The 22,876-nt window shown below is 34.1% G+C and overlaps 1 protein-coding gene across 1 annotated transcript; it reads left to right on the top strand.

The window, feature by feature from the left end:
* The first annotated feature begins 1,146 nt into the window (after positions 1–1,146).
* On the top strand, positions 1,147–21,942 carry LOC140155995 (uncharacterized). The gene is made up of 4 exons (XM_072179052.1): positions 1,147–1,281; positions 3,022–3,239; positions 11,692–11,894; positions 20,966–21,942. Exons 1-3 carry the CDS (start codon positions 1,183–1,185, stop codon positions 11,828–11,830), a joined length of 456 nt encoding a protein of 151 aa, XP_072035153.1. The 5' UTR covers positions 1,147–1,182; the 3' UTR covers positions 11,831–11,894; positions 20,966–21,942.
* Positions 21,943–22,876: the final 934 nt, after the last annotated feature.

The following is a 22,876-nucleotide window of genomic DNA, read 5'->3' as shown; positions in this document are numbered from 1 at the left end:
GCTTATTCATGAAAGTGGCCTCTTGACATGATATAACAGTAACCTTTATGTCATTAGTGAGGCCCACTTACAATGTTCAACACAAAGTGAACAATGCTATAACTTGGAGGACAAACAAACGAACACCGCCAAATTCGACTGACGTTGTACAACGTGGGAAGCTATGGGGAAATTGAAGACTCGCTCTCTGATCATCATGCATGTGTTTATGGTTCGGTTAGCGGTTACTTAGCAACTCTCGTTCCGCTTGGGTTTATTGCATAGTGCATACACTCTATAGTCGGTTAATTTTGTGGGGTTCATTATCGAACCCCAACGGTTTTAACTTGTATTTATATTATTTATCAACATAGGCCTATTTGTTTGTGATATTTCAAGCGTTTTAAAATTTCAAAATAATCCCATTCAATTACACGGTTGACGATGAAAATTTACTGAATTTAGAATGCAATGCGGCCACCACCTGGAACTGTGGTCGCAATTTCAGTGATTGACAGTGAGGTAACACGAACATGGCACTGGCCATCTGGTCACGTGCGCATTTATATATGCGCATTTATATATACAACCGAAGTCCACTGGTAGAAGGACATTTCATTTCACCAGTCTCTTTCCTAATTATTTTTTATTGAGTGCCTGGGTGAAATCCCTTGCGGTTGTGATATTTTTTTCACTCAATTTGTTATATATGACACAATCTGATCCAATCAGTCCAAATGAGGTCATTTAGAAGATTGAGTTATCATGACCAACATGCCCAGCAACCATGTGTATTATTCAGCATACTTGGAGGCAAAGTTAAAAGGTTTTTTCATTCCAATTTCGTATCTTTTGTTTTTATTTGCCCCATATTTTTGTCTGTATCTCAGTCTCACAATTGTTGCCTAAAGCCTGATTGAATCAGACCGTGCCACATAAGTCGGTTTGCCGGAGCTCACTTATTTATTTTGTTGCATTAAAAACAAGCAATTTCCTTTTCAACAATGGTCAACCAATTTTGTATTGCTTTGTTTCATTTGTATTGTACATTCTATGCTTTTGACTCGTGATGTATTAATAAATCCACCATACACATGATAATTTACTTACCATTATGTTCTTTTCATTTTATTCTTTGTCATTCCAGTACCAATTGATGCAAAACGGTTAATAAAGGAGCACCTGAGACAGCGTACAGCCAATATGGAAGGCGGTAATCCAGGAATGTTTCAAGGTGGTTATAACCCAAGACAACAGGAAGGACCACCAATGAATCACATGCAGCCTGGTGGACAACCTCCAGTACGTAGCTATTCAAGGGGTTTTATTATGAGGGCTGTTGTTTGAGTGCAAGAACATCTTAGTGTGCATAAACAAGCAATAGCTGCTGTTTTCATTATAGGAATGGTATCGCTTATTATGTATAATGGACCTCGTCATTTATCAGTTACAGAAAATGGTCTGATTTCATTTCATGCCATCACCTCGATGATGTGGATTCCCATTCTAAGCTTGTGAAAAACTACTTGAGTTTTCCCCACTCATGTTTATGATCTTTAACTCCCTATTAATATGCTGAGACAGCCCTGTTGGTTTAGTACAACTGTAGCAAACAAAACATAATTTCATTTCCACTATGTAACATGAATAATAAGAAAAAATAAAAAAAAGGCCCTATTTTGATGGGGAAATGGAAGTGATGGTGTAGAGCCAGGATGTAGAGTTTATTGACGATGCTTGTTGCCACATTGAAAGGAGGGATGTCAGATACTAATGGCTTAATTCATATGAAATATTGAAAGGAAATATAAGACATTTAAGATCATATTTTATTCATAACTAGTATCTATTTAAAGCTTATTTTTCTTTATGCATACCCTGCCAACCCAGGGAGATTACTTGAGTTACATACAAGTTGTCAACAGGTGTGCAAAGGCCTCATTTTGTTTATTTTTTTAGTGGTTACTTGAGTAGTCAGTTGTAGAGTTTACTACAGTAACTTCATTCCAATCATTACTGAAGACCCACATATTTATAACTGATTAGTTGTTGAATATTCCAGGGTTGTGTGTAGAAAAAGCTTATGTAGAAAAGTGCAACTTTTTTTGGCCGAAAATTTCATAAATGGCTGTATTTCTCAGTGAAGATGGTAAAACATAGCAACAAAACCCACCCACTTGATGCATAACTAACCAGTCTATATTCCAATCTTTAAAATAAGAGAATTGTGGATTACACCAAAATGTCTGGGGGCCTTATTATTTTGGAACCGTTTACTAGTGTTAGTAATTTTTGTTGTTAAAGATAGCTTTTGACAGCCCAAAGAAAAGTGCACAGAACCAATAGCTTCAGAAGTCTCCCACCAAGGGTTCTTCCGCCTCTCCCCACCAACAAGGGGCTCTGCCTTATGGATCCCAAGACTCAATTCATCACCTCTTACCAACCCTAAGAATATACCACAGTATGCACACAGTTGTTTGATGTGATCATTTATTAATTTTTTCTAACAAAACATTATAATGTTCAATTCTAGACTTGAATAATACCAACAACTATCACACTAATAAACTGTATATGCACATATATTAGGAAGCAATTTTTAACATATATTTTTGTTTCTATATCAAATTATTCATCTTTTTCTGCTTTTTTGTGGTAAATTTATTCTATAAACCATACCTTTGTGTGAAAATTGAGGGCGCTATTTACATATATTTTCAATTTGAATTAGCCAAATAATATGAGTTGTACTGTACGTTTCATGATAAAAAGTTTTTTTGAAAATTCCCTTGTCATTTGTTAGTCTGTTTGCTAATGTTCTAATACCATTTTACAAGTGTCTACCCCTTGTAAAGATGCAAACAAAATTTTAGATAAATAGTGCCACCATTGTTCAACTTTTCTTAAAAATGACTCAGTTTTACATGCCATCAAACAACTGTGAGCACCACCAGTGTTCCTGTACCAGGCTAACTCTATCCTCCTACCCCCAAATTATCTTAATAAAATCCACAATCATTGGTTTATTTCTTAATATCATAGACGTCAAGCGGTTACAGTGGCTATGGCAACCAGCAGATGATGCAGCAGCAGCCTCCAATGCAAGAACCAAGTGGTGCAATGATGTCTTCTAACTACAACCAACATTATGCCAGCCATCCACAGGGAGGACAAGGGGGCATGATGCAGCCAATGGCAGGCCAACCCCAACCAGGATATATGCAATCACAACAACATAGACCTATGGCTGCTTCGGCAAGGTAGGATATTCATCCCTTATTCTTAATCAAATATTTCTTCAAGCCAAGTTCAGTTGAAACACTTACAATATGGGGACATTTCAGGAGCTAACAGGTCGGCTCGCTTCCTCAGCCACTCTGTTGACGTACTGATCAACTTCAAGTTACTGCCAGCTGACAGTGATGTACAGCAGGCTCAACACTAGAGGGCTTTGATATCGATATTGATTAAAGTACCTCTCTCTTCTTCAGAAGATGCACTATAATCTTTGCTTTATTGTTTCTTAGTAAAATTTCGTGGGGTCCAGGTCATCTTATATGACATGATTTTCAGGTGTAAGGTTAGGTTTAAGGATTAGGATTTCGAGTAAGCTATTAAGGGTAGGATAATTGTTGCGGTAGTGATCACTATTCAGAAGTTGCTACAACTATAGTTGTACCAGCAAGGACAAACTTGCTACAACTCCAATCTTACCTATCCTTAAATTATTAATGGTATTTTGTTAGGTAGCCTAAGGAAAGCCAATGAATGGGGCATATACTAGGTACAACAAGGAGGAAGAGTTGGGTGTGACTACTGCCTTGTGTTATTTCCACTAATATTATGTTATTGGTAGTCTTATTTTATATTGGGCTATTTCGGTTGAAAATACACCCCTATGGAAGACAAGGCTTCCACACATGGGGTGTGAAATTCATACTGTGAATTTCAAATGGGTTACCTGAATGGATGATTCTATTTGAAATTCACACTCCCTGTGTTGGAGATTAAGGTCATATCTTCAATGGGGGGTGTATGGATTTAAACTGGAATAGCCCATTTAACTGTACCCATTTTTCTGAATGGATATCACCATTCAATATGTCAGTCTGTATACTCGACTCGACAAAATTAAAGGATTAGACACCAACAATCCTGATTCACAATCTTTCTTTTCTGTTCTGATGGTGTTGATACAAAGCGTCTTTCAATGTCATGGGACTTCAGTACTTAGTAGTACAAGTGTTATAATTCTTGCTTATTATGTAGTGTTTTGTACGTATGTTATCTTGATATACACTAGGCTCCAAATAAAGAAAGGATCTGAATCTGACAATCCTAATTTGCATTCTATCTTTTCTGTTCAATATCATGGGACTTCAGTACTTAGTAGTACAAGTGTTCTGTTGCCTGAACATTACTGAAGGAAATGACACTCATCTGATATAAACGTTAATGCTATTTTATGCTAATAAATACAATGCAGGGCTGATCCTTTTTAATTTATTTTAGTAGTGTAGGACTTCAATTGCATATTGTTTGTATTTACAAACCTTTGTTATTTACACATTTTTATATGGGGGCCACCTTAATTTTGAACCGCGTAATTCTATTCTATTTTTATTAGTAGTGTAGATTTAGGCTATTGTCCTCCATAATAGACTGTATCAGTAATTCCCAAAAGCAACTTTGCAACTTAAACCAAGAATATGGTATCGCAGTGGAAAAGATAACATACAAACAACATACGCAGTAACTATGCCACATTGATGGTACATATTGATACTGCACAGTGTCGATATGCACATGATTCTGGGAATCACAGAAAAAGTGAATTAGCTATTGTAAAGGTATATCATACAATAAATATCAATGGTATCATAAATTAATATCAATGGTATCATACAGTAAATATCAATAAAGGCAGCCTTTTATTAAAATAATCTTTCCATCTGGATGGTGTGATGAAGGAGTTTCCCTGTCATCAGGCACAATCAATTTCAACTTAAGTTTCAATTTACTTACTGTACATTATTTTTTAAACCTTACCATTTTGGTGCCGAAACCCCCATTTATTAGAATTGAACAAACACGTTTACAGATGTGAACATTCTGCCTCTGGAACAAAAAAATCCACATTAAGAAATCAATCTGGAATTATTCAAGAAGAGTCAAATTGCTTGTCTCTATGCAACAATAATAATACATATAATGGCTCATACCATAAAGTATGTGTTGTAATCTTTTTCCCACCTTGTAGAAAGCAAGCCTACTAATTCATTTGCTTTTTCTAGTCTGTTAAATTATGTACTGTGTAATTCTTATTTTGTCGAAATTTTTTCAGGACTTATTGAGAACACTGTTTGTGATGAGATGCACTATTCCATAAATTATAAGATTTTCATTTTTCTGCTAAATGTTAGTTTTCACTATTAGATATGTCCACTTTTTATTATGAACCAAACAAATGAAGTAAGCAAATACAATTGCTATTTCAGTCCAGTACCTATATCATCAATGCATCGATCGTTAATGAGGTAGATGCTATGGACATTTCAAAGATTCACGTATGGAAGTTTGAATAATAAATAAATAAATAATAAATGTCCATTTATGCTTCAATGATTGCAAGATATTTCATCGATAAGCAAGTTTGACTAATCAACGGTATGAATTAAACAACTTGTTCAGTTGTTTCAATTAAAAATCTCAGATTTTGTCATAAACACAACAACTGAAGTAAGGCCTTGATTTTTGCGAAGTTTATTATTTCATTTAAATACATTACAATTGTATAAAATTAGAATTTAAAAAACAACTGGTGGCATCCTCTGTAGCAAATGTTGCTTTAATAAACTGTCATAACATGTTTTCAATTATGTAGCTAAGATTTTTTGTGTAATAATAGCCTCAGAGCACTGCCTGAGCTTTTGGATATCAAATAGGAAGCAAGTGTATTAGCAATACTAAAATAAACCCGTCTGATCTTCAGAAGTAATATTGTGGTGAGGTAGTGATGTGCATGTTAACCTTCACTGAACACATTGTGATCCAGACATAACTTACAGTAAACTTGGATGTGCTTTTTTTTGCCTAGAGCATGGTAGTCAGTCAGTAATGGTCTTAAAAGCTCTTTTGCAATTTTAAAATTTGTTTATTTAGTTTATTCGAAGGGTGGGGGTAGGGTAGGGTAGGGGTAGGGGTGTGCCTCTGAGATTATTTGAAAGTTGACTGCCACCGAGAATTTGAAAGTGAACCCAATCAATAATTTTGAAAGAAATATGGTCCCATCAAAATTTTCAGTTAAACAACTTTTTCCCCAATTTTATTTTTGAAAAACCCATCCATATACCAAAATTGACCTAGAAAAGGTCGAAAATGCTTCTTATGTTTGCAGCACTTCACTGCATGGTCATTTGTACTGAGTATATTTTTGTAAAGTCAAAGAGTGTGTTGTGAAAATGTGCTCATAGATAGTAGTTTTTAGCGAAATAATTATTTCAGCCATTTTAGCTTGTATAAACTGCTTTGCTTATTGAGATTTGAGAGATTATTGAGATTATTGAGATTTTCAATGACTTTATAAAAGTCCCTTTCAAGAATACTTAATTCTAGAAACAACATACACACCAAGGCTGCAATCAAAAACAATTGTATGGTATATTTGTCATGCAATACCATTTGAATTCACCTTTGAAGCATAGTAGAGGTTTTTGCACTTTCAATTTAATATGAAAGTGCAGTACAATTGTTCTTACTGGGTATGCGCAAAAGTAAATTTGAGTTATATGCCGTACGTCAAGCATATCAGGGTGTACGTAGATATGATAAACAATCACACTGATTGGGTGACCAACAATCATGACGTGAAGATGAGGTAGGGTTGGACTGTAGTGATCAGACTGGACAGAGACGTCACCTCTACTGTGTGCTTGAAGATCGCCATTGCATACCTGGAACTTTGATGAACAATTGTGAACTTTTATTTAGTACCGTAAAATAAGAACCACATCTTATACTTTTTAATATATTTGAATGATTTTTACTCTAATTCATGCACAGCAGCACATTTTCTACACAAAATTTTGAGAACCATTGCAAGCATATTACAAGATATTTTTTCATAGAAGTACGCTATTCACACATTTTATACAGGATTACTTTTTCAAATTCAGGGGGGGGATACTCAGTATAAATGGCCATACGGGGACGTGCCGCAAACATGGGTTTTACTTTTGGCCTCTTGGTATACCAGTGACCCCTTTTTCTAGTACGGATGGGACAAAATTGTGTTGAAAACTTTTTTTATTATATCGATGGGTCCAAATTTCTTGAAAAATTTGTATATTGATGTGTCCACTTTCAAATTCTCAGCAGCACACCCCTACCCAAACCAAACTTGAGTGTCCCCAGGGTTCAAATACCATTATTTTGTATGTGTTATGGTCTGCCTGGGAAAATACCCTCTGTATGTGGTGAAAGATCTCACACCACCAAATCAGAGTCCCATAGAGATATGTGCTAAATTTGCCTTAAGAAAACGTCATTTTTTCTTCACAGGAGCGACTCAGTTTTAAGCGACAGCTATGATGGTTGAAATCAGCCCTTGCCTGATCCCTCTGGCTGGGAAAAAATATAGGTTGACCGTCATTATTTTTTACGACTGGCCCTCAAAGTCTACGATGTATGGGAATTTCCTATTTTTCAGGCAAAACCATGCCGGTGTTTCTGTAAAGAAAAGGCTGCTTAAAATCATTAAAAGTTATTCGATCTCTCCCATCTGTGGTACACTTGCAGGAATTAATATTACTAATCATGACCAATCCAAATTTGGCTAAAATTATGCAAATTTCTGCTCATTTTAATGCTTAAATTCAGAATCAATGGGTTTTTCTGAGAAGTGAAATTCAAGGGCGCACAACCATATATACTATTTGGTGGTGTGAAATCTGAATGATGCAACATGTTTCTGATTATCCTTAATTTCAGACTATTTTAATCTAATTAACTTATTTTAGCATAATTTGAGCAAGAAGCTGGTTAAAAAATTGTTTTCAAGCAGAATCATTGTGTCTGTGACATCTGCTATCTACTGAAGATAGCATTGTGATTACCATGTTAAAAATTCACCAAGACTTAGGCTTTCAGCAATTTACAGTCAAGAGGGACCAAAGTAACCAGGCAGACACACAAAAACAAAGAAGAACATGACCACAATGTCTGAATTATAAGTGTTGAATTATATGGCCTATTAGTGAAATCTTACGTCTACCCCCCCCCCCCCATAAGCTTACCTGATCCATGGACACATTTTATGAGCTCCAACCAGTGCCCTAGCCCACGTGCCACCATATACTGATGTCTTCTACATCTGGCACTGAGTCATTGCATACCATCATGATTGTAAACATTACCTGGGTTACCAGTAGTGGAATCATAAACTTACCCGTGCCCCCCCACCAACACATAAACCGTAAGCTTACCTGATCCAGGCGCCTATTTCATGAGTTCCGACCAGTACCCTAGCACCATACTGCAATGTCTTCTCTATCTGGCACTGAGTCATTGCATGCCATTGATGATGTAAGCTTACAAAATATTATGATTACATTGCATGGGCCTAAGTCACTCTACGAAATGGAATCTTTCACTCAAACACACATTTTGGGTCATAAACTCACCTTAGCACTGGTATATTAGTAGCAAATGTTGCAGTTCTCTTCAATTTTAGCCTTTAATTACATAAATTCAGTCAATGCACTTCTTCGGTGAATCCAAACACGAATTAGGCACAGGGCTAACTTGCTCAATCACAAGTTGAGACTCACACACACAGCTCCATGAATGATGCAACATGTTTCTGATTATCCTTAATTTCAGACTATTTTAATCTAATTAACTTATTTTTAGCATAATTTGAGCAAGAAGCTGGTTAAAAAATTGTTTTCAAGCAGAATCATTGTGTCTGTGACATCTGCTATCTACTGAAGATAGCATTGTGATTACCATGTTAAAAATTCACCAAGACTTAGGCTTTCAGCAATTTACAGTCAAGAGGGGCAAGTAACCAGGCAGACACACAAAAACAAAGAAGAACATGACCACAATGTCTGAATTATAAGTGTTGAATTATATGGCCTATTAGTGAAATCTTACGTCTACCCCCCCCATAAGCTTACCTGATCCATGGACACATTTTATGAGCTCCAACCAGTGCCCTAGCCCACGTGCCACCATATACTGATGTCTTCTACATCTGGCACTGAGTCATTGCATACCATCATGATTGTAAACATTACCTGGGTTACCAGTAGTGGAATCATAAGCTTACCCGTACCCCCCCACCAACACATAAACCGTAAGCTTACCTGATCCAGGCGCCTATTTCATGAGTTCCGACCAGTACCCTAGCACCATACTGCAATGTCTTCTCTATCTGGCACTGAGTCATTGCATGCCATTGATGATGTAAGCTTACAAAATATTATGATTACATTGCATGGGCCTAAGTCACTCTACGAAATGGAATCTTTCACTCAAACACACATTTTGGGTCATAAACTCACCTTAGCACTGGTATATTAGTAGCAAATGTTGCAGTTCTCTTCAATTTTAGCCTTTAATTACATAAATTCAGTCAATGCACTTCTTCGGTGAATCCAAACACGAATTAGGCACAGGGCTAACTTGCTCAATCAAAAGTTGAGACTCACACACACAGCTCCATTCAGATCTCACACCACCAAATCAGAGTCCCATAGAGATATGTGCTAAATTTGCCTTAAGAAAACGTCATTTTTTCTTCACAGGAGCGACTCAGTTTTAAGCGACAGCTATGATGGTTGAAATCAGCCCTTGCCTGATCCCTCTGGCTGGGAAAAAATATAGGTTGACCGTCATTATTTTTTACGACTGGCCCTCAAAGTCTACGATGTATGGGAATTTCCTATTTTTCAGGCAAAACCATGCCGGTGTTTCTGTAAAGAAAAGGCTGCTTAAAATCATTAAAAGTTATTCGATCTCTCCCATCTGTGGTACACTTGCAGGAATTAATATTACTAATCATGACCAATCCAAATTTGGCTAAAATTATGCAAATTTCTGCTCATTTTAATGCTTAAATTCAGAATCAATGGGTTTTTCTGAGAAGTGAAATTCAAGGGCGCACAACCATATATACTATTTGGTGGTGTGAAATCTGAAACTACTAAATAGAACTGCTTTGGCATGTCCAATTTGGATAATATATACATGTTACATGTGCTTAAATCAGAAAAAAGAATGATTAAATAAAAAAATAATAGTGCTAGCTACTATTATACGAGTTTATATTTTTTTAAGTTTATATTTATGGCTATTTAGTAATTGGCCATAATGATCCTGAAAACTGCTAAATACTAGTTTAATCTTTTATGAAGTTCCAATTTGTACAAAAATCTAGCTTGACGTAACACAATGCTTTGTATTTTTACACCCATCTTCTTCCCGATCTGATGGGAAATGATGCAAAGGATTCTGGGTACATAATGAAATCAATATGGTACTTTCATATTATTCTTGTCTTGATTACTGTAAAAGATATGGTGAAAATTAAATTTCCTGACAAATGCGATCCTGAGTGCATCCTTTACACCTAAATGAGCTGCTGATAATGATAAAAGATGAAATAAATGTAAAGGAAATGAAATGTATACAAAATATCATTTGCAGGGAATTACCTGACTTTAAATCTATTGATTCAGCTGTCAGTCTCTTTTTTGTAAGCAGCATGTCGATTATAATCAGCTCATATAACTCAAATAGGAACCAATGAGAATTTCACAAAGTTTCTCAAAAGTGTTATAGATTATAACACATCCTGATGAATGACAGTTACTAGAGCCTTTCAGATACAATGACTCTTATTATACCATGAGCAATTAAGTAGTAAGAAGTTAGCACAGAGCTGTTTTGATAAGGTATTTGTTTTGATGGCATTTGTTTTGATAGCATTTTGTAAATTGTAGTATTGAATACCATTCTGGGTATAGTATTGAGTAATGAGTACCATTCTGGGTATAATGTGTGTTAGATTAAAAGTGTTATAAAGGTTAACTTCGAGTTTTGTTAATGTTATAATTATGCATAGTTTGTTTCTGACACAAATATGTATATTTTATATCTTGATGTTTGATATACCATACTTTCAATTTTTGTTATATTCAGGTGTGAATGTTTTACTTGCATAATGTAATATTCATGCAATTCAGATATTGCTGATTGTGATTTTGTTCAAAATGGATTGAAATTTGAATTTTTAGTCCTTGAAAGATCCTTGAAGTTAGAGTCTTGCTACGGTATTTATTATTTGTTAAGTTCATATCCTTGTGAATAATTAAATGCATACAATCCAATCATATTTTTTTATTTGTAAAGATGCAAATGCAGGTTATGGATATCTTATAATGATGGCATTATGTGATGGGATACATTAAGGAATTGGAAAGCAACATTTGCACAGTAGTTTTGTGGGATCTGAGAGCACATCAGACATGTTGAATTGCATTCAGAATGCGAGGAATGTCCTGATGATATCAGATAATTTAGATTTTTTGAAATTCACGTTATAATACCAATTTTATGGCAAATTATATGAGTCTCCATTCTGCATTAACATGCTTTTTCAAATTCAAAATATATATCAGCATGCAACTGTCTTCTAACTGTTTACAGACTACAGCATCAGCTACAGCAGCGAGCCAGTATGCAGCAGGTACAGCAGACAGTGAACCAACCGGGTATGCCAGGTGGACCTCAAGGTGGTCAGCCATATTATGACCCATCAACTAACTCCCCAGCAACAACAGAATAGACACAGACAGTTACTGCAACAACAGAGATATATGGGCATGCAAAGACAACATCCAAATAACCAGGTGAGTTGATAGGTAAATCATTGCATGGCAATAATAGATCAATCACCATTACCGCATTTAGAAGCTTTTCATAAATTGTTTGCTTCCAAATATTAGTTATAGGTTACAAATGGTGTCACATTTGCTTGTTGAGAAAGAAATTGATTATATAAATACACATGTAGTGTACCATGGGTGGAGCTTGTGCATTTATCATCAACATATACAGCCTGTCAACATTCAGTACCAAGGCATTTATTTCTCAAGCAATAAGTAATAGCCTAGTTAATAAATACCACAGAAAAACACACTGTCAATTTTATTGCCAAATTATCACTGAAAATATATTTGAAAATAAAAGCAATATAAATGCATCCACTTTTTAAAGTGGAATCGATCGTATGCCATGGGCACACTTTGAAAACACTCCACATAATATAGAGAATGCAATTAGACATTTTCAATACTCTCTGGAAATACTTGACTTGATTCTAGGTGTATTAATGTTAGTAAATCTACCCAATTGTGTTATTGCACCTGATATAGATCTGCTTGGTTCTGCTTCATTTAGTGCTTATAATCAGTGATGGTAAATAAATTAGATTGATAGAGGAGTTGAAGATATTAGTAATTAACTATTTTACTTGTGATAATTAACACCTCAAGTTGTTGCTTTAGTTTATAGCATGAAGCTCTATGGATTCATAGGTTAATGTACTAAACCACTGTAAAACAGTATTTTCATGTAACTTTCTTTCATGAATAAAAGACAATTACCTTGGAGACACTTTCCTGTGTAGCCTAATTAATGTTCCTATTTCCAGACTTGTCTGCAACATTACTTGGTTTTGTATACATATTTGAGATATATGACATATATCAATTGGGAAAACCATAGAAAAGTGTGCCTTCATGATGTGGAAAAATATAAGTTAAAAATCAATGACTAGCTACATAATATAGAGAGTGTAATTAGACACTTTCAATACTCTCTAGAATATAATTGATTCTAGGTGTATTAATGTTTGTTAATATCAGTAAATCTACCCGATTGTATTATTGCACCTGATATAGATCTGCTTGGTTCTGCTTCATTTAGTGCTTATAATCAGGTGATGGTAAATAAATTGGATTGATAGATGAGTTGAAGATATTTGTAATTAACTATGTTACTTGTAATAATTAACACCCCAAGTTGTTGCTTTAGTTTATAGCATAAGATGCATGGTATATGAAGCTCTATGGATTCATAGGCTAATGTACTAAACCATTCTTTCATGAATAAAAAGAGCAAGACAATTACCTTGGAGACACTTTCCTGTGTAGCCTAATTAATGTTCCTATTTCCAGACTTGTCTGCAATATTACTTGGTTTTGTATACATATTTGAGATATATGACATATATCAATTGAGAAAACCATAAGTGTGCCTTTATGATGTGGAAAAATATAAGTTAAAAATCAATGACTAGCTACAAGTGCTGAAAAGTGAGCTAATAATACTTTTCCATTGAGTTGCCTTTTTAATGCTCTGCCTGCTAGCCATGCGCTTCAACGGAAAAGTTCAAGTTTTTAATTTTTTTCTCAAAATATCAAGAGCTATCTTAAGAACTACTCAACCAATAATAGGCTTGTTTGTACTTATTTTAATGCAATTTTCATGCTGATTCCAAATATGGTCATAAAAATTCACATTTCTGAAATTTTTGAATTTTGAATTTTTTTTTAAACTTGTCGTCTGCAGTCGACACCCGCGTGAAGAGAGTTAAAACACCTTTTCTGAATTCAAATCGCCCCATGGAAGAGGCATCCCAATTGACGCCTTGCGTCGAAAACCGCGATGTTTCTAGTTCAATTTTTACTTTGGTTGGAGTGGATTTTTAAGTATGGTATTTTTTTTTATAATCAAGTTATATATTTTGATAAGTAAATTGTAAGAGTGTTTTCAACATCAATAATTTAAATATATTCATGTGATATTAGACACTCATCTGATATAAATGTTAATGCTATTTTATGCTAATGAATACAATGCAGGGCTGATCCTTTTTAATTTATTTTAGTAGTGTTGGACTTCAATTGCATATTGTTTGTATTTACAAACCTTTGTTATTTACACATTTTTATATGGGGGCCACCTTAATTTTGAACCGCGTAATTCTATTCTATTTTTATTAGTAGTGTAGATTTAGGCTATTGTCCTCCATAATAGACTGTATCAGTAATTCCCAAAAGCAACTTTGCAACTTAAACCAAGAATATGGTATCGCAGTGGAAAAGATAACATACAAACAACATACGCAGTAACTATGCCACATTGATGGTACATATTGATACTGCACAGTGCCGATATGCACATGATTCTGGGAATCACAGAAAAAGTGAATTAGCTATTGTAAAGGTATATCATACAATAAATATCAATGGTATCATAAATTAATATCAATGGTATCATACAGTAAATATCAATATTTAAACAAGATACAAAAGGCAGCCTTTTATTAAAATAATCTTTCCATCTGGATGGTGTGATGAAGGAGTTTCCCTGTCATCAGGCACAATCAATCAACTTAAGTTTCAATTTACTTACTGTACATTATTTTTTAAACCTTACCATTTTGGTGCAGAAACCCCCATTTATTAGAATTGAACAAACACGTTTACAGATGTGAACATTCTGCCTCTGGAACAAAAATCCACATTAAGAAATCAATCTGGAATTATTCAAGAAGAGTCAAATTGCTTGTCTCTATGCAACAATAATAATACATATAATGGCTCATACCATAAAGTATGTGTTGTAATCTTTTTTCCCACCTTGTAGAAAGCAAGCCTACTAATTCATTTGCTTTTTCTAGTCTGTTAAATTATGTACTGTGTAATTCTTATTTTGTCGAAATTTTTTCAGGACTTATTGAGACCACTGTTTGTGATGAGATGCACTATTCCATAAATTATAAGATTTTCATTTTTTCTGCTAAATGTTAGTTTTCACTATTAGATATATCCACTTTTTATTATGAACCAAACAAATGAAGTAAGCAAATACAATTGCTATTTCAGTCCAGTACCTATATCATCAATGCATCGATCGTTAATAAGGTAGATGCTATGGACATTTCAAAGATTCACGTATGGAAGTTTGAATAAGATGTATATCCCAAATAATAAATGTCCATTTATGCTTCAATGATTGCAAGATATTTCATCGATAAGCAAGTTTGACTAATCAACGGTATGAATTAAACAACTTGTTCAGTTGTTTCAATTAAAAATCTCAGATTTTGTCATAAACACAACAACTGAAGTAAGGCCTTGATTTTTGCGAAGTTTATTATTTCATTTAAATACATTACAATTGTATAAAATTAGAATTTAAAAAACAACTGGTGGCATCCTCTGTAGCAAATGTTGCTTTAATAAACTGTCATAACATGTTTTCAATTATGTAGTTAAGATTTTTTTGTGTTAATAATAGCCTCAGAGCACTGCCTGAGCTTTTGGATATCAAATAGGAAGCAAGTGTATTAGCAATACTAAAAATAAACCCGTCTGATCTTCAGAAGTAATATTGTGGTGAGGTAGTGATGTGCATGTTAACCTTCACTGAACACATTGTGATCCAGACATAACTTACAGTAAACTTGGATGTGCTTTTTTTTTTTGCCTAGAGCATGGTAGTCAGTCAGTAATGGTCTTAAAAGCTCTTTTGCAATTTTAAAAATTTGTTTATTTAGTTTATTCGAAGGGTGGGGGTAGGGTAGGGTAGGGGTAGGGGTGTGCCTCTGAGATTATTTGAAAGTTGACTGCCACCGAGAATTTGAAAGTGAACCCAATCAATAATTTTGAAAGAAATATGGTCCCATCAAAATTTTCAGTTAAACAACTTTTTCCCCAATTTTATTTTTGAAAAACCCATCCATATACCAAAATTGACCTAGAAAAGGTCGAAAATGCTTCTTATGTTTGCAGCACTTCACTGCATGGTCATTTGTACTGAGTATATTTTTGTAAAGTCAAAGAGTGTGTTGTGAAAATGTGCTCATAGATAGTAGTTTTTAGCGAAATAATTATTTCAGCCATTTTAGCTTGTATAAACTGCTTTGCTTATTGAGATTTGAGAGATTATTGAGATTATTGAGATTTTCAATGACTTTATAAAAGTCCCTATCAAGAATACTTAATTCTAGAAACAACATACACACCAAGGCTGCAATCAAAAACAATTGTATGGTATATTTGTCATGCAATACCATTTGAATTCACCTTTGAAGCATAGTAGAGGTTTTTGCACTTTCAATTTAATATGAAAGTGCAGTACAATTGTTCTTACTGGGTATGCGCAAAAGTAAATTTGAGTTATATGCCGTACGTCAAGCATATCAGGGTGTACGTAGATATGATAAACAATCACACTGATTGGGTGACCAACAATCATGACGTGAAGATGAGGTAGGGTTGGACTGTAGTGATCAGACTGGACAGAGACGTCACCTCTACTGTGTGCTTGAAGATCGCCATTGCATACCTGGAACTTTGATGAACAATTGTGAACTTTTATTTAGTACCGTAAAATAAGAACCACATCTTATTCTTTTTAATATATTTGAATGATTTTTACTCTAATTCATGCACAGCAGCACATTTTCTACACAAAATTTTGAGAACCATTGCAAGCATATTACAAGATATTTTTTCATAGAAGTACGCTATTCACACATTTTATACAGGATTACTTTTTCAAATTCAGGGGGGGATACTCAGTATAAATGGCCATACGGGGACGTGCCGCAAACATGGGTTTTACTTTTGGCCTCTTGGTATACCAGTGACCCCTTTTTCTAGTACGGATGGGACAAAAATTGTGGTGAAAACTTTTTTTTTATTATATCGATGGGTCCAAATTTCTTGAAAAATTTGTATATTGATGTGTCCACTTTCAAATTCTCAGCAGCACACCCCTACCCAAACCAAACTTGAGTGTCCCCAGGGTTCAAATACCACTATTTTGTATGTGTTATGGTCTGCCTGGAAAATACCCTCTGTATGTGGTGAAACTACTAAATAAAACTGCTTTGGCATGTCCAATTTGGATAATATATACATGTTACATGTGCTTAAATCAGAAAAAAAGAATGATTAAATAAAAAAATAATAGTGCTAGCTACTATTATACGAGTTTATATTTTTTAAGTTTATATTTATGGCTATTTAGTAATTGGCCATAATGATCCTGAAAACTGCTAAATACTAGTTTAATCTTTTATGAAGTTCCAATTTGTACAAAAATCTAGCTTGACGTAACACAATGCTTTGTATTTTTACACCCATCTTCTTCCCAATCTGATGGGAAATGATGCAAAGGATTCTGGGTACATAATGAAATCAATATGGTACTTTCATATTATTCTTGTCTTGATTACTGTAAAAGATATGGTGAAAATTAAATTTCCTGACAAATGCGATCCTGAGTGCATCCTTTACACCTAAATGAGCTGCTGATAATGATAAAAAGATGAAATAAATGTAAAGGAAATGAAATGTATACAAAATATCATTTGCAGGGAATTACCTGACTTTAAATCTATTGATTCAGCTGTCAGTCTCTTTTTTGTAAGCAGCATGTCGATTATAATCAGCTCATATAACTCAAATAGGAACCAATGAGAATTTCACAAAGTTTCTCAAAAGTGTTATAGATTATAACACATCCTGATGAATGACAGTTACTAGAGCCTTTCAGATACAATGACTCTTATTATACCATGAGGAATTAAGTAGTAAGAAGTTAGCACAGAGCCGTTTTGATAAGGTATTTGTTTTGATGGCATTTGTTTTGATAGCATTTTGTAAATTGTAGTATTGAATACCATTCTGGGTATAGTATTGAGTAATGAGTACCATTCTGGGTATAATGTGTGTTAGATTAAAAGTGTTATAAAAGGTTAACTTCGAGTTTTGTTAATGTTATAATTATGCATAGTTTGTTTCTGACACAAATATGTATATTTTATATCTTGATGTTTGATATACCATACTTTCAATTTTTGTTATATTCAGGTGTGAATGTTTTACTTGCATAATGTAATATTCATGCAATTCAGATATTGCTGATTGTGATGTTGTTCAAAATGGATTGAAATGTGAATTTTGAGTCCTTGAAAGATCCTTGAAGTTAGAGTCTTGCTACGGTATTTATTATTTGTTAAGTTCATATCCTTGTGAATAATTAAATGCATACAATCCAATCATATTTTTTTATTTGTAAAGATGCAAATGCAGGTTATGGATATCTTATAATGATGGCATTATGTGATGGGATACATTAAGGAATTGGAAAACAACATTTGCACAGTAGTTTTGTGGGATCTGAGAGCACATCAGACATGTTGAATTGCATTCTGAATGCGAGGAATGTCCTGATGATATCAGATAATTTAGATTTTTTGAAATTCACGTTATAATACCAATTTTATGGCAAATTATATGAGTCTCCATTCTGCATTAACATGCTTTTTCAAATTCAAAATATATATCAGCATGCAACTGTCTTCTAACTGTTTACAGACTACAGCATCAGCTACAGCAGCGAGCCAGTATGCAGCAGGTACAGCAGACAGTGAACCAACCGCGTATGCCAGGTGGACCTCAAGGTGGTCAGCCATATTATGACCCATCAACTAACTCCCCAGCAACAACAGAATAGACACAGACAGTTACTGCAACAACAGAGATATATGGGCATGCAAAGGCAACATCCAAATAACCAGGTGAGTTGATAGGTAAATCATTGCATGGCAATAATAGATCAATCACCATTACCGCATTTAGAAGCTTTTCATGAATTGTTTGCTTCCAAATATTAGTTATAGGTTACAAATGGTGTCACATTTGCTTGTTGAGAAAGAAATTGATTATATAAATACACATGTAGTGTACCATGGGTGGAGCTTGTGCATTTATCATCAACATATACAGCCTGTCAACATTCAGTACCAAGGCATTTATTTCTCAAGCAATAAGTAATAGCCTAGTTAATAAATACACTGTCAATTTTATTGCCAAATTATCACTGAAAATATATTTGAAAATAAAAGCAATATAAATGCATCCACTTTAAGGAAAATAAATCAATCGTATGCCATGGGCACACTTTGAAAACACTCCACATAATATAGAGAATGCAATTAGACATTTTCAATACTCTCTGGAAATACTTGACTTGATTCTAGGTGTATTAATGTTAGTAAATCTACCCAATTGTGTTATTGCACCTGATATAGATCTGCTTGGTTCTGCTTCATTTAGTGCTTATAATCAGTGATGGTAAATAAATTAGATTGATAGAGGAGTTGAAGATATTAGTAATTAACTATTTTACTTGTGATAATTAACACCTCAAGTTGTTGCTTTAGTTTATAGCATGAAGCTCTATGGATTCATAGGTTAATGTACTAAACCACTGTAAAACAGTATTTTCATGTAACTTTCTTTCATGAATAAAAAGACAATTACCTTGGAGACACTTTCCTGTGTAGCCTAATTAATGTTCCTATTTCCAGACTTGTCTGCAACATTACTTGGTTTTGTATACATATTTGAGATATATGACATATATCAATTGGGAAAACCATAGAAAAGTGTGCCTTCATGATGTGGAAAAATATAAGTTAAAAATCAATGACTAGCTACATAATATAGAGAGTGTAATTAGACACTTTCAATACTCTCTAGAAATACTTGATTCTAGGTGTATTAATGTTTGTTAATATCAGTAAATCTACCCGATTGTATTATTGCACCTGATATAGATCTGCTTGGTTCTGCTTCATTTAGTGCTTATAATCAGGTGATGGTAAATAAATTGGATTGATAGATGAGTTGAAGATATTTGTAATTAACTATGTTACTTGTAATAATTAACACCCCAAGTTGTTGCTTTAGTTTATAGCATAAGATGCATGGTATATGAAGCTCTATGGATTCATAGGCTAATGTACTAAACCATTCTTTCATGAATAAAAAGAGCAAGACAATTACCTTGGAGACACTTTCCTGTGTAGCCTAATTAATGTTCCTATTTCCAGACTTGTCTGCAATATTACTTGGTTTTGTATACATATTTGAGATATATGACATATATCAATTGGGAAAACCATAAGTGTGCCTTTATGATGTGGAAAAATATAAGTTAAAAATCAATGACTAGCTACAAGTGCTGAAAAGTGAGCTAATAATACTTTTCCATTGAGTTGCCTTTTTAATGCTCTGCCTGCTAGCCATGCGCTTCAACGGAAAAGTTCAAGTTTTTAATTTTTTTCTCAAAATATCAAGAGCTATCTTAAGAACTACTCAACCAATAATAGGCTTGTTTGTACTCATTTTAATGCAATTTTCATGCTGATTCCAAATATGGTCATGAAAATTTACATTTCTGAAATTTTTGAATTTTGAATTTTTTTTTAAACTTGTCGTCTGCAGTCGACACCCGCGTGAAGAGAGTTAAAACACCTTTTCTGAATTCAAATCGCCCCATGGTAGAAGCATCCCAATTGACGCCTTGCGTCGAAAACCGCGATGTTTCTAGTTCAATTTTTTACTTTGGTTGGAGTGGATTTTTTAAGTATGGTATTTTTTTTTTATAATCAAGTTATATATTTTGATAAGGAAATTGTAAGAGTGTTTTCAACATCAATAATTTAAATATATTCATGTGATATTAGACATTCTCATCATCTATAGATGGCAAATTGATGAGCTAGCTACTGGGGCTGGCTATAAGTGCTATATTGTGACCGACCACCACCTGGTGCTTGATCAATTAACTTCTTGATTACTGTCTTTTAGATTTATATCGAGAAAACAATAACATCTTATACCCCTTGGGAGGAACACATTAAAACACTTTTAGGGAAAGCACTTTTTATACTTTTTTTTACATGCCTACTTTGCGAAGAATTATGTTTCTGCATTTATTGAATATTGCTTTCTTTTAGCATTTGACTCTATATAGTATGAGTGGAGACAATCAATTGTTTATAAGTAGTTATCAGAAAGTTGTTAAATTTTATGCTATTCTTTTTTCCCTACAGGCACAACAACATAACCAGCAACAGCAAACAGCAGATTTGGTTCGTCAGCTACAAAGTCAGATGTCCAGGGTCCCTTCAAACAGGACCACAACCACCTCAACACAACCCATATCAGTATTAAATCTAAAATTGATGATATAACAGGAAAGAAAGAAACAATATCGTAAGATGAGAAACTTGCACCTACGCATGTTATTAAATATGAAGAAGGAATATCTTCTTCGGGAGTACTACTAGGTGTCATTTTGTTATCCTATTTATATTTGGGTCATAGAAATGCAAGTGCTTGGCTTTCTAGGGAAATGACAGTTTGTTACACAGTTTTACAAGAACATTATTGGAGGAAACTTTTATATATATATATTGGTGTAAAACTATAAGATCAATATACTATTGCCCATGTATGTGTGAATATTAAATAAATAATCTGCCATATACATAATGCATCTTATACTTCAATATTGATAACACGATGAGAATAACCAACTTATTAAAAGAATTAACACAAACAAGCAAACAAATAACTTTATGACAAATATACAGTAATCATTCAGTGTCATTTGCTATGCAAGACTACTGTACCTAGCTACAATAAGTGTCTTTGGATATCTTCATCACAGGTAAAAACACACACCTTTTATAGTGGTTCTGTCTGAAACTCAATAATTTGGGGTATCAAATGATAAAGTACTTCATAAGAAACAACTCTTTTGTCAAAGGTCATTTTGAGGTCATTTTCCAAAATTGTAAAAGGCTCATTGGTCCACAGAATCAGATAGATTATTGGCCATGTCTGCTTCTAACAAACCTATGCCAACCGAACTTAAGTAGGGGGCCATTCAAGGTCAAAGGTTGTATGGGGTCAAATCCTAAAAGTGCTCCGATTGGGCTCCAAGTTGTGGACACGAACCGGGGACACGAACCTGGAGAGGATGGAAACTTCTTGAAATAAAACCCACCTGCAAATATTCTGTGAATATAATAATCAATCACAACCCAAGAATCGTGAAATTCTAGTTATTAATTCTCTATTGAATCCGTGATTGCATAATATTATATATCAAGTCTCTGCCACTAGTTCTCTCTCCTCGTCTGTTGTTTCTTGTAAAAGCGCATACAGAAGTGTTTACAGAATGTGTGTAGTGAAAGGAAAGTAGGTTATTTTTATTGGAAACTTTATGGATACTAGTTTTTACCCTTGTTTTATTATTCATATGCTTTTAGCAAGTGTTTTTGTACAGCATCGATACTTTTGGGGTCTGAGGAGGTGAGCGAATGCCAGAATAAAAGTAGCACTTAGACTAATAAGAAGCTTTTCCGTAAAAATATTAACACACCATTGTGATGCATACACACTTGGATGGCATGCATATTGAAAAATGTACCTTTTTGTCTATCCAGGAATTCATGAATGTGCACTTTTATGTTGTTAAAACAACTTGGGAACAAATTGTAACTGCTATTATGTTTGCTTAAGTTTAAATTAAAATTATTTAAAAGAAAACCTGATTCTTGTGAAAGTCTTTTCAAACATTGAATTTAAAGGTGAATGTTTCAGCTGGCATGTAAATGTGCAAACATTTGTCCATTTCTGTTTTCTTTGACCTAATTTTGTGCTTCATTAATGCTATAGAGAGTTGTGAGCATATTTGCTTAATAAATGGATTAGACAATTGAATACATGAATACAAAAGCCACCTAAGTCCATGCGAAGTTATTTTGAGAGAAAAACCCGTGTATCATTTTAATTCCTTCAGTTAGATTTACCTGGTCAATATGGTAAGTTTTACGTGCAAATGAGTGGATTAACCTGTATTAGGTATGACGATTAGCATTTCAGGGGACTTCGTGGGGTTCATTTTAAATTTTGGACTTAGGTGGTTTTTGAATCATATACAAAGACAACAATGT

This window comes from Amphiura filiformis, chromosome 6 (assembly GCF_039555335.1).
Source record: "Amphiura filiformis chromosome 6, Afil_fr2py, whole genome shotgun sequence".
NCBI classification, from domain to species: domain Eukaryota; kingdom Metazoa; phylum Echinodermata; class Ophiuroidea; order Amphilepidida; family Amphiuridae; genus Amphiura; species Amphiura filiformis.
The sequence above is the reverse complement of the archived record's forward strand: the minus strand, read 5'-3'. Positions and strand labels throughout refer to the sequence as shown.